The sequence below is a fragment of the Meriones unguiculatus genome, chromosome 7, assembly GCF_030254825.1.
Source record: "Meriones unguiculatus strain TT.TT164.6M chromosome 7, Bangor_MerUng_6.1, whole genome shotgun sequence".
In the NCBI taxonomy this organism is placed as follows: Eukaryota; Metazoa; Chordata; class Mammalia; order Rodentia; family Muridae; genus Meriones; species Meriones unguiculatus.
The window spans coordinates 17,816,815-17,829,931 of record NC_083355.1 but is presented as its reverse complement, the minus strand read 5'-3'; the positions used below and the strand labels follow the sequence as shown (position 1 = coordinate 17,829,931).

The 13,117-nt window shown below is 41.8% G+C and overlaps 1 protein-coding gene across 2 annotated transcripts in view; it reads right to left on the bottom strand.

Moving 5' to 3' along the window:
* The window catches only part of Nsf (N-ethylmaleimide sensitive factor, vesicle fusing ATPase), a 130,030-nt gene that overhangs the window by 36,858 nt on the left and 80,055 nt on the right, over positions 1–13,117 (bottom strand). For both annotated transcript variants that reach the window (XM_021631893.2, XM_060386589.1), the window contains exons 10-14: positions 8,812–8,977; positions 8,104–8,178; positions 7,709–7,896; positions 2,437–2,532; positions 714–870 (exon numbers count right to left, since the gene is read on the bottom strand). In XM_021631893.2, the coding sequence (XP_021487568.1) occupies positions 714–870; positions 2,437–2,532; positions 7,709–7,896; positions 8,104–8,178; positions 8,812–8,977 (682 nt within the window). The remainder of the gene's footprint in view (positions 1–713; positions 871–2,436; positions 2,533–7,708; positions 7,897–8,103; positions 8,179–8,811; positions 8,978–13,117) is intronic.

The following is a 13,117-nucleotide window of genomic DNA, read 5'->3' as shown; positions in this document are numbered from 1 at the left end:
TCCCCACCGCCCCCAACCCTCCCACCCCCATCATCTGGTCTCCCTGAACTTCTCTGCTGTCATACTAATATGAAGCTAGCTGGTTGATAAAATCTGACCTGATCCTTTGAGGCCTGAATTAAACATCACCTCTAGTTTTCTCTAACCATTCCTGGGTAAATCGACTGGCACCCATACACACCCTTTACATGTGCATGCTACAGTTAGGGATTTTATTTGTTTGTTTGTTTTTCAAGACAGGGTTTCTCTATGTAGCTCTGGCTGTCCTGGAACTCATTCTGTAGACCAGGCTGGCTTCCAACTCAGAGATCTACCTGCCTCTGCCTCCCAATGCCAGGATTAAAGGTGTGCACTACCACTGTCCAGCAGGATTTCATTACAAGTCTTTTCTGTGACTAGCCTGGTGCTTGGATGTCGCTGCACATGCACAGCAATAGTTCCTGCACCGAGCTATGCAGTATCAAGCTATTAAGTACTAGAGAAAGACGCTCCTGTAAGAAAACTAGCTGATGTCTTTTGTCAGTGACATGCTACCCCCAATTTTAATCTGTCCCAATTCCGGCACACAGGCTAAGGTATTATTTGCAGATCATGAATGAAGTTTACAACTGAAAACCATTACCTCTCTGAAATGTACTAAATAGCTTTTAAAAATAAGTACTGCCTTTTTGGTATGTTCTGGACCTTTAAGGCCATCACCTCACTCTTCTCACCTTCCAGAAGGACGCTAACCAGTGGTGTACGGTCACTGTTCTTAGTCTGCTGGACCAGCAGCTCTCCATCATCCAGAACATGGGTCACAGGGTCGCCCCACTTGATGATTCCATTCATGATGTAGCTTGCATAATCCTCTTGGTTTGTGCCAAATGCCTATTGAGGTAAAGGACAGTTTAAAGACTTTTGCTCATCAGTCTTGAAACTAAAATATCTGATCTCTTGGTCTCTCTGTCCCTGTGTTGTCTGGGTCACATAACCCATTCCTTGTCATGTTCTCTTCAAAGACATTTTGAGTGAAGTGACTTCTGACCAAGAAACAAAAAGCTGTCTCACTGCCCAATGAGCTGGATAAAAACTGGCAATAAAGTCAGATATAACTCCATGGAGACTTTGGAGAAGAACCAAGCTCGGGGCTGAGATGTAGCCCCGAGAACTCAGGTAGCCCATGCAAATCCCACTGCACTGTGGAGTCAGAGGCCAGTGGATCGCTAAGTTTGAGGTCAGCCCGGTCTACAGAGTAAGTTCCAGGACAACCAGAGCTACACAGAGAAACTCTGTCTCAAAAAACCAAAAACAAGATAAAAATAAATAAATAAATAATAATGTATATAATTCTGTGTACCTGAGATTCATTTAAGAACAACAATTAAAAGCTCCAAATAATATACATGTGTGAAGATATCACAATGTAACCCGTCATTTTCTACGATAAAGAAAAAAGTTTCAAAAGGACAAAAAGAAAAAAAAAACCTAGCTACACAACACTCAAACATACATATATATATGTCTCTTAGAACTAGGCATTTCAACAATTTTTATTAGATCAACACTGAATTCCAAAAAATAGTGACTCAAATGTGAGTAGGTATTTTATAAGATGAGTTGATGACCTTGTACCACTTTTTCCAGGTCTAATCATGACTGATTTCAGTACATTTTTAAAAGTTCTATCACTTTCCCCAAAGGCATGCCGGGCAGTTAAGAGTGTAGGACACTCCAGCAGTCGGAGGATCCTGAGGTGTGGAGCACAAACTGGGATGCTCTGGGGACTTGGGGAGACGCGGAGTAAGAGAGGACAAGGCATGGGTGTGCATTTGCTTTTCTTTTTAAAATTCATTTTATTTTTCAGGTGCATGTTGTATGTGCAAGTGCATGAGTGTGTGTGTTGTGTGTGTGTGTGTGTGTGTGTGTACTTGCGTGCGTGCCACATGCATGCAGTGGCCTTGGAGCCAGAAGAAGGCTTTGGATCCCCTGGGACTGGATTACAGGCAGTGGTGAACCTCTTGACAGGTGCTGGGTATTGAACTCTGATCCTCTTGGAGAGCAGTACACACCTAACTACCGAGCCATTTCTCAGCTCCCAAAGGTTCATTTTCAACATCATAGTTGACATGGAAAGGAAGGGTTGGATTTAGGCTTCTGTAGCTTGAGGTTACGTAGAGACCTATAAAACTACCTCAAGTTCAATACGAAGAACTAAGAAATAGAAAGTCTCAGGACTGAACGGGCTGCTCTATAAGATAGTGAGCGCTCTATCACAGGAAGCATTTACGTAAATATTGGCCAAAGACCCGGCAACCAGCGTTCCAATGAGGTGTGTACTGTAAGCTTTTCTCATCTTATGAAACTGTGATGACAGATCCTACATCAAGTGGCAGAACAGTGCTCTCCCTCTTTGAGTTGAGTGGGGATCGCACCCCACTCAACAGGCACACTCACTGGTTTGATGTCGTTCTCCAAAGAAGCAAGGAAGTCCCCTCTTGTCACCTGCAAGCTCTCTGCTTTCTCCATGTCTACCTCCACCTTCGTACTGGCCTGGGAAGAGATAAGACAGAACACAAGAATTTACAAACACTCAGCAGTATTCCCAGCCTGCGAAGAGAAGAGTAAAAAGAATATTTTCACATGTAAAAGTCTCAGCTATCTTCAAATCATACATCTTAAAGGGATTAATAGTTAGAAGATATAAAACTTCTAAAGCCCAACAACAAAAACTAGAAACTTGGAATAGACATTTCTCCAAGGACTGGAGACAATGGTGTCCAACCTCAGACAAACATCAGAATGTTTGACATCCTCTAAAGCTTTTCCAGACATGTTGTGAATGCTCAACAGCACATGGAAAGATGGCTGACATCACTAATTCTTTTTTTTTTTTTTCCAGAGCTGAGGACCGAACCCAGGGCCTTGTACTTGCTAGGCAAGCGCTCTACCACTGAGCTAAATTCCCAACCCCAACACTAATTCTAAGAATTACAAAAAGCAACATGGCAGCAATCAGGAGACGAAGGCAAGAAGGTGGCAAGTTCAAGGCCAATGCAGGGTACATATCAACACCCTGTTACAACCCCCCCAAAAAAACAATGAAATTTCACCTCACATTCAAAGGGTAGCTACAACTACAAAAAAGCCACTCCCCCCCAAAAAAATAATCAGAAAATCAGTGACAGCAAGGATTTGGACAAACTGGAACCCTTGGGCCATTGATAAGAATGTATAATTCAAAAGCTTTCACAAAGAAAACAAAACAAAACACAACACAACGAGGACTGAGGCCAGTCATGGTGACTCATGTCTTTAATCCCAGCCTGGGAAGACTGAGGCAGAGACAGAGTTCAAGACCAGCATGGTCTACAGAGTGAGTTCCAGGACAGCCAAGGGCATATAGAGAAATCCTGTCTCAGACAAAAAAAGAAGAAAAAGAGGAAGAGGAGGAGGAGAAAGAAGAAGAAAAAGAAGAAGAAACTGGGACTGCCTTTTGATCTAATGACATCTCCTTTGATAAACACCCAGACACCCAGAGAGCAGAAACTGGGTCTTGGGCATTTCACAGCCATGTTCACAAGAGCATGGAACAAGGCGGTGAAAACAAGGAAACAACTGAGATGTCTACCAACTGGAGAACAGACACACAGGCATGGTGTGGCCACCCAGCAGAGCATCGTTCAGCCTTAGAAAGGAGGAAATCTGGGTATCATACAACATGGATGACCTTGAGGACACTGTTGATGGAGGCAAGCCAGTCACAAAAACTCGAACACCGTATGACTATACTTGAGTGACATCTTCAGAGTCCTCAAGGTCCTACAGAAAGGAGAGCAGTGGTTACCCTTGGGAGGAGTAGGAATGGAGGAATGGAGGGGTACTTTTTTAATGGCTACAAAGTTTCAGACTTACAGGATGAAAAGCTTTCTGACTATGGGTGGAAGTGATGGCTGTATATTGAGTGTATTTAATATCACTAAAATGTACAATTAAAGCGCAACAAAGAGATACTCAGGGGACAACAGTGTCCAGCCTTGGCTGCACATCCGGATGCAGTCGCTGCAGTCTTTCTCCAACATGCAGACGCCAGCCCAACCCTGCAGGATGTTAACAGTTGGAGCCCAGGCATCTCTAGTGTTAGAAAGTGCCACAGATGACCCGGGCACCGAGCTGAGTTTAAGAACCTTTAGTTACCCTAGGAGACTAGGAACCTACGTGCCAGCTCCAGACACTCTGCTCACCGCACCTGGGGCTGACACTCGCACATCTGGAGGAGCATCGAGGCCTCAGTCAGCACTTGGAGCTGCCTGGACCTGATGAGTGATTAAGATAGCAACACATTTTTTTTTTTTTTAATGTGACTGGGCTCACTCCCAAAGCACAAAGAGAGTTTCATCATTTTTAAATCGATATCATAGCTTTTTTTTTTAAAAAAAAGCATCTTAAAAAACAGTGACTATAAAACTAAACTATGCGAGGCACATATCACCCTTACATTGATATATTATAAAATATGAGTCATGCCCCTTTAGAAACAGATTGCTGAGACAAAAAAAAAAAAAAAAAAAGAAAAGATAGACATTTAAAAAGAAAAAATTCAGCCTTGAGGGGTAAAAGAAACTATGTCAGGAAACTGGATCAAGATTGGCAAACAGAACACATATATTTATTTCCTTTTCTGTCCCAAATCCCAACAAATGAGAGCAGCAAGAAAGATGAAAAAGCATGGAAAATCTGCCACTAACCTAAAGTCTCAGAAGCCGAGACTCATTAGTACAGAGGAAATGATAAAGGGACGGGGGGGGGACTTTCCACAGCTGAAGAAAGGTGCGTCTGCCGCTCTGAGATCGGGATCAATAGAAAGAAATCCAGTCTGTCTAGACACACGGTGCAGACCCACTGAACGTCAGAGGGGAAAAGTCCCAGAGTCTTTCTGAGAAACACAAACAAGCCTGCGAACATGGAGCAGAACGGTCTCGAGAGCTCTCACCGGCAGTACTGGAAACCGGGAGACAATGAAACCAGTAGTCACAAGCATAGAAACATGTATTCTAGAAAATGGCCCTCTGACTATATAAGGAGGCACAGGCAGGACTGTTGCAACAGCATTTTAAAATAGCCACAACCAGAAATAATTTCATGTTAACAAATTATTAGCCCATTCATGCATCATATTTATTCATATATAAAAACTAAAAACAAACAAACAAACAAACAAACAAACAAAAAACCATGAAATAAAATGGTGTGCATTCTCTGGCCTCAAGGCTTGTGCAGGCTGGCCTCAAATTCCTGACCCTAAGTGTGCTTCATTTTTTATTTGTTTGTTTTTTATTTTGTTTGTTTGTTTTTCGAGACATGGTTTCTCTGCATAGCCTTGGCTGTCCTGGGGCCTAGAACTCAGAGATCTGCTTGGCTCCATCCCCCAAGTGCTGGGAATAAAGGTGTGTACTGCGTTGGCCCTACCCCCCCCAGTCGACCTTTCTATCTTAATCTTCTACAGAAATTCAATACCATGCCCAGTCTATCTATCTTCTATTTTCTAACTTGTGTTTTCAGTGGTAGTATTCTAGATTACTATATATCAGTATAAAATAAAATGCTGTCCAAATTATGCCGCCAAATGAAAAGTACAAATCTCAGGACAATTATACTTATGCCCCTTTCTTAAAAACGTGTGTGTGTATGAATACAAATGTGGAGAAAGCAAACAACAAAGGTATATCCCAAATACTGAATAGCTCTAAAGAGGAGAAGGGAAGGTCTGTTTGAGATTTCTCATTTTCCCTATGTATCTGGCTTCCATGAATCCTTAATACCTGAGACACAATGGCTTTATAAATAAAAGAGGTTTACTGATCGCAGTTTGGGATGCCGAGAGCCTAAACAGCATGGTGCAGGCTCTGAAAGGCCCTGTGTAGGAAGAATTCCCATCTCCAGGCAGGAAGCTGGAGGGCTTGCTTTTCTAAAAACCCTCTCTTGTGCACTAACAGGGCCCCAGAAGTGATGCCGCAGTTTTTCCTAAGGGCAGCACCCCTGCAACCTAGCAACTAAAGAGCCTGAGGCAGGAGGCTCTAGAGTTTGGGGCCAGCCTGGCCTCCTGTGACCTTGCCTGCAAACACAAAGACAGGCGGTTACCGGACACTTTGAGTATGAGTGGACAGTAAAGGTGTTTACCAAGGCTGGCAACAGCGGGTGCTCATTTCCAAACTGCTAGTCCAGAGATTCTGAATGTCCCCAAACCAAAGAGTAACTGTTGAGAGCATGAATATGCCAGTTACCCTAGGCCGCTCATTACACACTGCATATATGTATTAAAATCTAGCCCACAAACATGACTAATTGTTATCTGTCAATCATAATTTAAAAAACTTAAGTCAAACATTGTAGCTTACATGTGCAGCCCCAGCCCTGGGAATCTGGGGCAGGAGGAGAGCATTCTAGGCCAGCCTGCACTACACAGTGAAGACAGCCAGGGCTACCCAGAAGAGCCTGTGTCAACAACAGAAGGCTGTAAGAAAATTAAAATGGAGTAGGAGGAGGAGAATAAACTGTTTCTAGGCACTCCCAGAATTTTTAAAGTTACTTACTTGTAAATAATGTTCTACAGCTAAATTACTTCCTCTTGTTCATTAAAATAAATGTTGAGTTCTTCCTAGCTAAATGTTGGAGTTTTCCTGAGCTAACAGCGACTGTTTTATCAATATCAATACAATTCTATTTTAAAAAGTCAACAATTCTGAACCTCTACAGATTAAAAAAAAACCTTTTTCTCCATTTGGTTGAGTTTAATTTAAGCTATTTTCTCAATTTTATTTGTGAGCTAATCAATGCAGAAACAGTGACACCTTCCAGCCTAGACACAAACTCATAAGCTCGTATTTCAACACTAGCAAATATTAAGTGGTCACCCTTACGCTTCGTAACCTTCTAAACCTGACCTTTCCAGGCTCTTGTCATTCCTCTGAAATTAAGGGGGGGATGACTTTAATCAGTCAAAAGGTCTCCGGAAAAGAAGTAATTGTGCTGAAGCTCGGAAGGTTTCTCCAGCTGGAAGGTGTGTATGCCTGCGCCCTCAAGTTGTCCCTTTCAACAGACCAGGGAAGACATTTGGGGTACGCATCTTCCCTGCCTGAAGCAGAAATTCCTCTCAACGTAAAAACAACCAAATGTCACATGCATTTTAGCTGACCAAGAACACGGGCTCAAGTACCACAACACAAACACCAGGTAGGTCATGACTAGACTTCCGCTTGTTTTGGAAAACCTAAAACCCCTGTCTGCCAGAAGACTCGTCTTCTTGACCTCACTCAATCTTGGCTTTGGCCCAAATGTCTTGAACAGGAAAAAGAAAGAAAACTTACATGTGTACCCTGAAGACAGAATATCATACTGAGTAGCTTAGTACTGCGAATGTTTTAAAGTTCTAGCCAAATTTAAATTTTATTTCTTAAATTTATCACTGGTATGCTGGGTGGTGGTGGTGTAGGAGGATCTCTGAGTTTGAGGCCAGCCTGGTCTACAGAGTGAGTTCCAGGACAGCCAGGGCTGCACAGAGAAACTGTTTCTAATAACAACTGCCGTCTGTCCTTCAGTGGACAACGGTGCTCATTCCACCAGTCTCTGCTACAGAAAGTCAGCATTCCTCTCCTTGGCACGTGTGGCAAACACGGTGGCGCAGGGCTCACAGGCCACATGCTCATGTGTGTTCACTGACTTTCCTGACCTTTATGTGCCTGTTCATGGCTGTGGACTGCGCTGCTCGCACCAGGCCCTCCAGCTCAGCGCCACTGAAATTCTTAGTCTCCACTGCCAGCTCCTTGATGTCCACATCCGCAGACAGTAGCTGATGCCCTCTCATCCTTGCTGTGTGGATGTGAAGGATCTGCAGCCGACCCTTCTCGTCTGGCAAGCCTGATAAAACAAAAACAGACATTTTCCATCACAGTCCTAACGCTTTTCTTCTGGGAAGTCTAGATGTGGCTGCTGGACAGTGAGCATTATTTAATATGAGGTTGCTCTCATTAATAAATTCTGAAACCACATGTGAAATCATGTGTGCGCATACACCACACACGTGCGCATGTGTGAACCCTCACACCAGTGACCTACTTTACTTACCTATCTCCATTTTAACTTCCAGTCTTCCAGGTCGGAGGAGAGCCTCATCAATCAAATCTGGTCTGTTGGTCATTCCTGAACGCAGATATTAAGAATAGTGAGCAAATGATCAGGGTTCAAAGGCAAGGTAAACTGTACTTTTAGTCTATGTAAAAAAAAAAAAAAAGTAACTTCTTGGAGTTGGATGTGGTAGCACACTCTCGTGTGATCCCAGCACTTGGGGAGGCAGAGGCAAGCGGATCTCTGAGTTCCAAGCCAGCCTGGTCTACAAAGCGAGACCAGGACAGTCAAAGCTATACAGAGAAATCCTGTCTTGGAAAACAAAACAAAATAAAACAACAACAAAAAAATTCTCTAAGGTCATTTTATAAAAGTTACACACAAATCAATAACACTAAACTAAAAAAAAAAAAAAAAAAAAAAAAAGAACGGCAAGACTCAGCAATGAAATCTCTATTTAAAAAGCAAACGTAAGGTTCAGGAGAGAGGAGCACGGCCTTTCCAGCACCCCGGTCTCTCCTCTTTTGTATGCAGTGGTTTCGATGTCTGTAAGAAGCAGTAATGGTTTTCCCTTCCAAAAAGCACCCTCAGCAGCAGCTCAGAGCGTACAGCGCTTAAAACACAGTGCTGGCCCCAAAGCCCAGCTGCAGGCGAGCCAGAAGCTCAAGCGCGTGCCCCATGAACGCATGCCCCTTATCGCAGGCTTACCGATCACGAGGATGTTATTCAGCTGCTCGACGCCATCGATCTTGGACAGCAGCTGGTTGACAACCGTGTCATGGACTCCAGTGCTACCAGCCATGCTCCCTCTCTGCTTGCAGATGGCATCGATTTCATCAAAGATGATGATGTGCAAGCCACTGTTAGCACCAAGCTGTGAAGGAAGGAAGTTCTGTTAAAGGCCACACTCGGAATGCGTCCTTAAACAAACTCATCAAGAAACGTAAAACAAAGCGTCCTACAGGTTGATTTTGCTGCATTTTGACTAGTAAATAAAGATGAGTATAAATTAAATCACAGATGCTGCCCTCTCAAGGATGTTGGAATTGCAAAATAGCTAACAATTCATTAGTTTAAATTAACATGGGCTTTCTAGTAATTTATATTTAGTAATTAAGTCTCTCGTGAGGGAGCAGAGGAAGGAACATGCTAGAAAATGTCTTAAGACTATAACTGATACATGGTAACCACATGGTTATTACGGCGTTGATAGTGATCAGATCAGGATAAGTGACACACCCACTACTTCAAACATGCAACAATTGTTTATTTGGGGGAGGATCAAAATCCTCTCAGCTGATGTCAATCATGATTCTTTTTACTTTCTGTGTTTAACACTAACAAGAACAATAAATAACAAAACAAGAGAATGGAACATAACCTAATATGAAAATAAATTATATAAATTAAATGATTGATAAGCATAGTGAACCTAAAGATTAATTATGGTTAGAATTCATTAACCTCGGGTTAAAAATACAGTGTGTGTGTTTTATTTGAGACAGATCTTTCTATGTATTCCTGGCTGGCCTGAAACAGACATTCACCTGTCTTTTTCTCCTAAGTGCTGGATTAAAGGTGGATTAAAGGCCTATAAAAATACAATTTTTCAAAGAGGTTTAAAGGGTCATTGAAAGGGCTCAGCAACTAAAGGCACTTGCCACCAAGCCTAAGAACCTGAGTTCAATCCCTAGGACCCACACGGTATAAGTATTGATTCTGGACCAGGTGGTGGCGGCACATGCCTTTAATCCCAGCACTTGGGAGACAGGGGCAGGAGGATCTCTGTGAGTTTGAGGCCAGCCTGGTCTTGAAAAAACAAAACAAAACAAAAATTGTAATAAGGATGCTGAAGTGTAGCTCTTCAGCTTTTCACAGTTGATGTTCTGGTGTGTGTGGAGAGGGAGGGCTCAGTTATTTTAAGAGTCTGACCATTGGGAGTTTGACCATGCTTCAGTGTGTATATGAGCAACACAAATTGACATGTTATCTATCTACCTATCTATCTGTCTGTCTGTCTGTCTGTCTATCTATCTGCCTGCCCATCCATCCATCCATCCATCCATCTTCTTTTGTTTGGGAGGAGGTCACAATCGTGAGATGTAGACCTGGGAGGACTGGGAAGTAAATGTGATTGGGGTTCATTACGTGAAATTTGCAAATAATCGATAAAAACATTAAGTTAAAGCTGGGTATGGTGGCGCAGAGAACAGGATAGCCAGGGCTACACAGAGAAATCCTGTCTGAAAAAACCAAAACCAAAACCAAACAAAAAACCAAAGCAAAGCAAAGCTCGTGTTCTCTCCCCAAATTCCACCTAGATCCTCCCCACCTCCCTACCCAACCATGCTCTCTCTCAAAAACAAAACAAAAAAACAAGTCAAAACAGAACAATAACAAGAACTGATTCCTTTTTCTCCCAGTTGCAATTGCTTTTGGCTTTCACTGGAGTAGGAGCAGGTGCTGCGCGCGCTGCCACGGCCTCTGAATTCATTTGTGCACCACTCCAAGGATGTCTGGGAGACTGTTCCCTTGAAATCATCCACCATTTCCGGCTCGTCCAAACTTCCTGCCTCTCCCCCCTATAGGGAGGGGTTTGATAAAAGCATCCCTTTCAGGACTGGGTACTCCCAAAATCTCTCACTCTAACTGCAAGATACATGATTAGGGGAAATCAGGAAAAATACGTGAAAACATAAGGGGGACATAAGCATCAATGTCATCTAACCAAAATGTAAGACTATGTAGGACTCTCAGGCTGCTAGTTTTTCCAGTCCAGTTAGCATCTTAAGTCCTCTGCCAGAACAACAACGTCATTAGTAGTAGCTCTCTAGTATCTCATCATGACTGGTTTCATAGATACCCTACATTAACTCCTTTCTGTTAGATATTTAATTATTTCTAATTATAGATGTTGTTGCAATGAACGTTTTCATACTTAAATCCTTGACAAAGTACATAATTACTTCCTAAACACAACTGTTAGGTTAAAAGTATACTAAACATTTTAAAGGCCTTAAAATAGAGTGTTAAATGCTTTTCTAGAAAATTTTGTTGTTGCTTTTTTGTAGCACTGAGGATAAACTTAGGGTTATCCTCAGCTTCCTCAGGGGGAAAAAATTAAATGACTTTAGAATTCCACAGTGCATGACTATTCTGTGTCATGCATCCCACATTCCACAATTCCACTGTGCCTATTTTGGTATGTTCTCACAAATAAGGAATACAAAAAACATTAAAAAATAATGATCAATGTGACAAACCAATAGTAGTACCTTTCTGTGTGTGTTTGTTTGGCTTTAATGGAACTGATTTTTCTGCTTCTAAATCACATTTTTCTTTTTCTTTCTTTTCTTTCTTTTTTCTTCTTCTTCTTATTATTTACACAGTGCAACCAACCCTCTGTGCAGCCTTGGCTGTCCTGGACCTAGCTTTGTAGACCAGGCTGGCCTTGAACTCACACAGATCCACTGACCTGCCTCTGCCTCCTTGAGTGCTGGGATTAAAGGTGTGCGTCCCCTGCCCTGCTTAAATCACATTTTCCTAATTACTGAAGATGCTGGCACATCTTATAAAGTCTATATTTTTGAGCTGAAGAGATGGCTCAACTGTTAGAGCCTAGGCTCACAACCAGAGTTATATATTATATTTTTTATCATTGCTGATTTTTCTCTTATTATTTGATATGCCTCTTGTGTTTCTTTTATTGATTTATAAAAATGCTTTTAATTAATTAATACTTTTAATTATATTTTGTGAATATAACTGTAAATATTTGATCCCTAGCACCCATTTAAAAGCTGGCCAGTGGTGTGCACCTACAACCCCAGAGCTAGGTGGGCAGAGACAGGTAGATCCTACGTGCTTATTAGCAAGTCTACCCAAATGGCAGCTGTAGGTTCAGTCAGAAAGTCTTAGAAAATAAAGAGGAGAATGATAGAGGAAATCACCAACTGTGACCTCTGCAATGTGGATTCTGCAATGTACATGCGCATCACACACTTGCACGTGAGCACACACTCACACACCAAGGAAGAAGAGAAAACAAATCCAAGCCTTGATCAGAATTAGATTAGATCCGTGAGTAAATCAGCTTAGGAAATAAAGTCAGGTTACACCCTGACTTTAGTGGTAGTTCCATAAATCCATAACAAATTAAAATTCATAAAACTATATGCCAGAAAAGAAAAGTCAAAATTACTGTATACTCATATAAAACAGATTAAGTGCCTTAGGACACTCCTATTATTCATGTGAAAAGAGCTGTCTGTTCTTTAGTGCAATTCTATACTCAAGTGTCCACCAAAGCTTTGGGAATTTAAGTTTTTTTTCCTCTAAACAATCACTTAAAAATATTCTTTCATAAATATTTTAAAAACTAAATTGAAGTTTAAGAAATTTCATTTCTCAGTATCACTGTATATACGGAATATACATTATACACTTGTCTAATGGCAAATGATACTTTGCTTCTTAAAAAAAAAAATCTCATGCAAAAACACTGTTCACTGTCTCACCCACAGAAAAACTGGATCTTCAAGCTTCATTTTGCCAAAGAGAACTTCTTCATGGAAGTATAATTAACTCAGTGTAAAACCAGGACAGTCTTCAGTCTTCTTTGTGATTGGGAAACTTCAGGATTTTCCTTTTTTGTTTGTTTGTTTGGAGTTTTTGTTTTTTTTGTTGTTCTTTGTTGTGTGTGTGTGTGTATGTGTGTGTGTGTGTGTGTGTGTTTTGAGACAGGGTTTTTTTCTGTGTAGCTTTGGCAGTGCTGGGACTCTTTATGTAGACCAGGCTAGCCTTAAACTCAGAAATTCACCTGCCTCTGCCTTTGCCTCCTGAGTGCTAAGATTAAAGGTGTGTGCTACCTTCACTCGGCCAGAATCTTACATTTTTAAAAAGATATTCCTAGCCTGGAAAATGGGAGGCAGAGGCAGCACCTAAGTTTGAGACCAGTCTGGTCTACACAGTGAGTTCCCAGCCAGTCAGGGCTACATAGGGAGATCCTATGTGA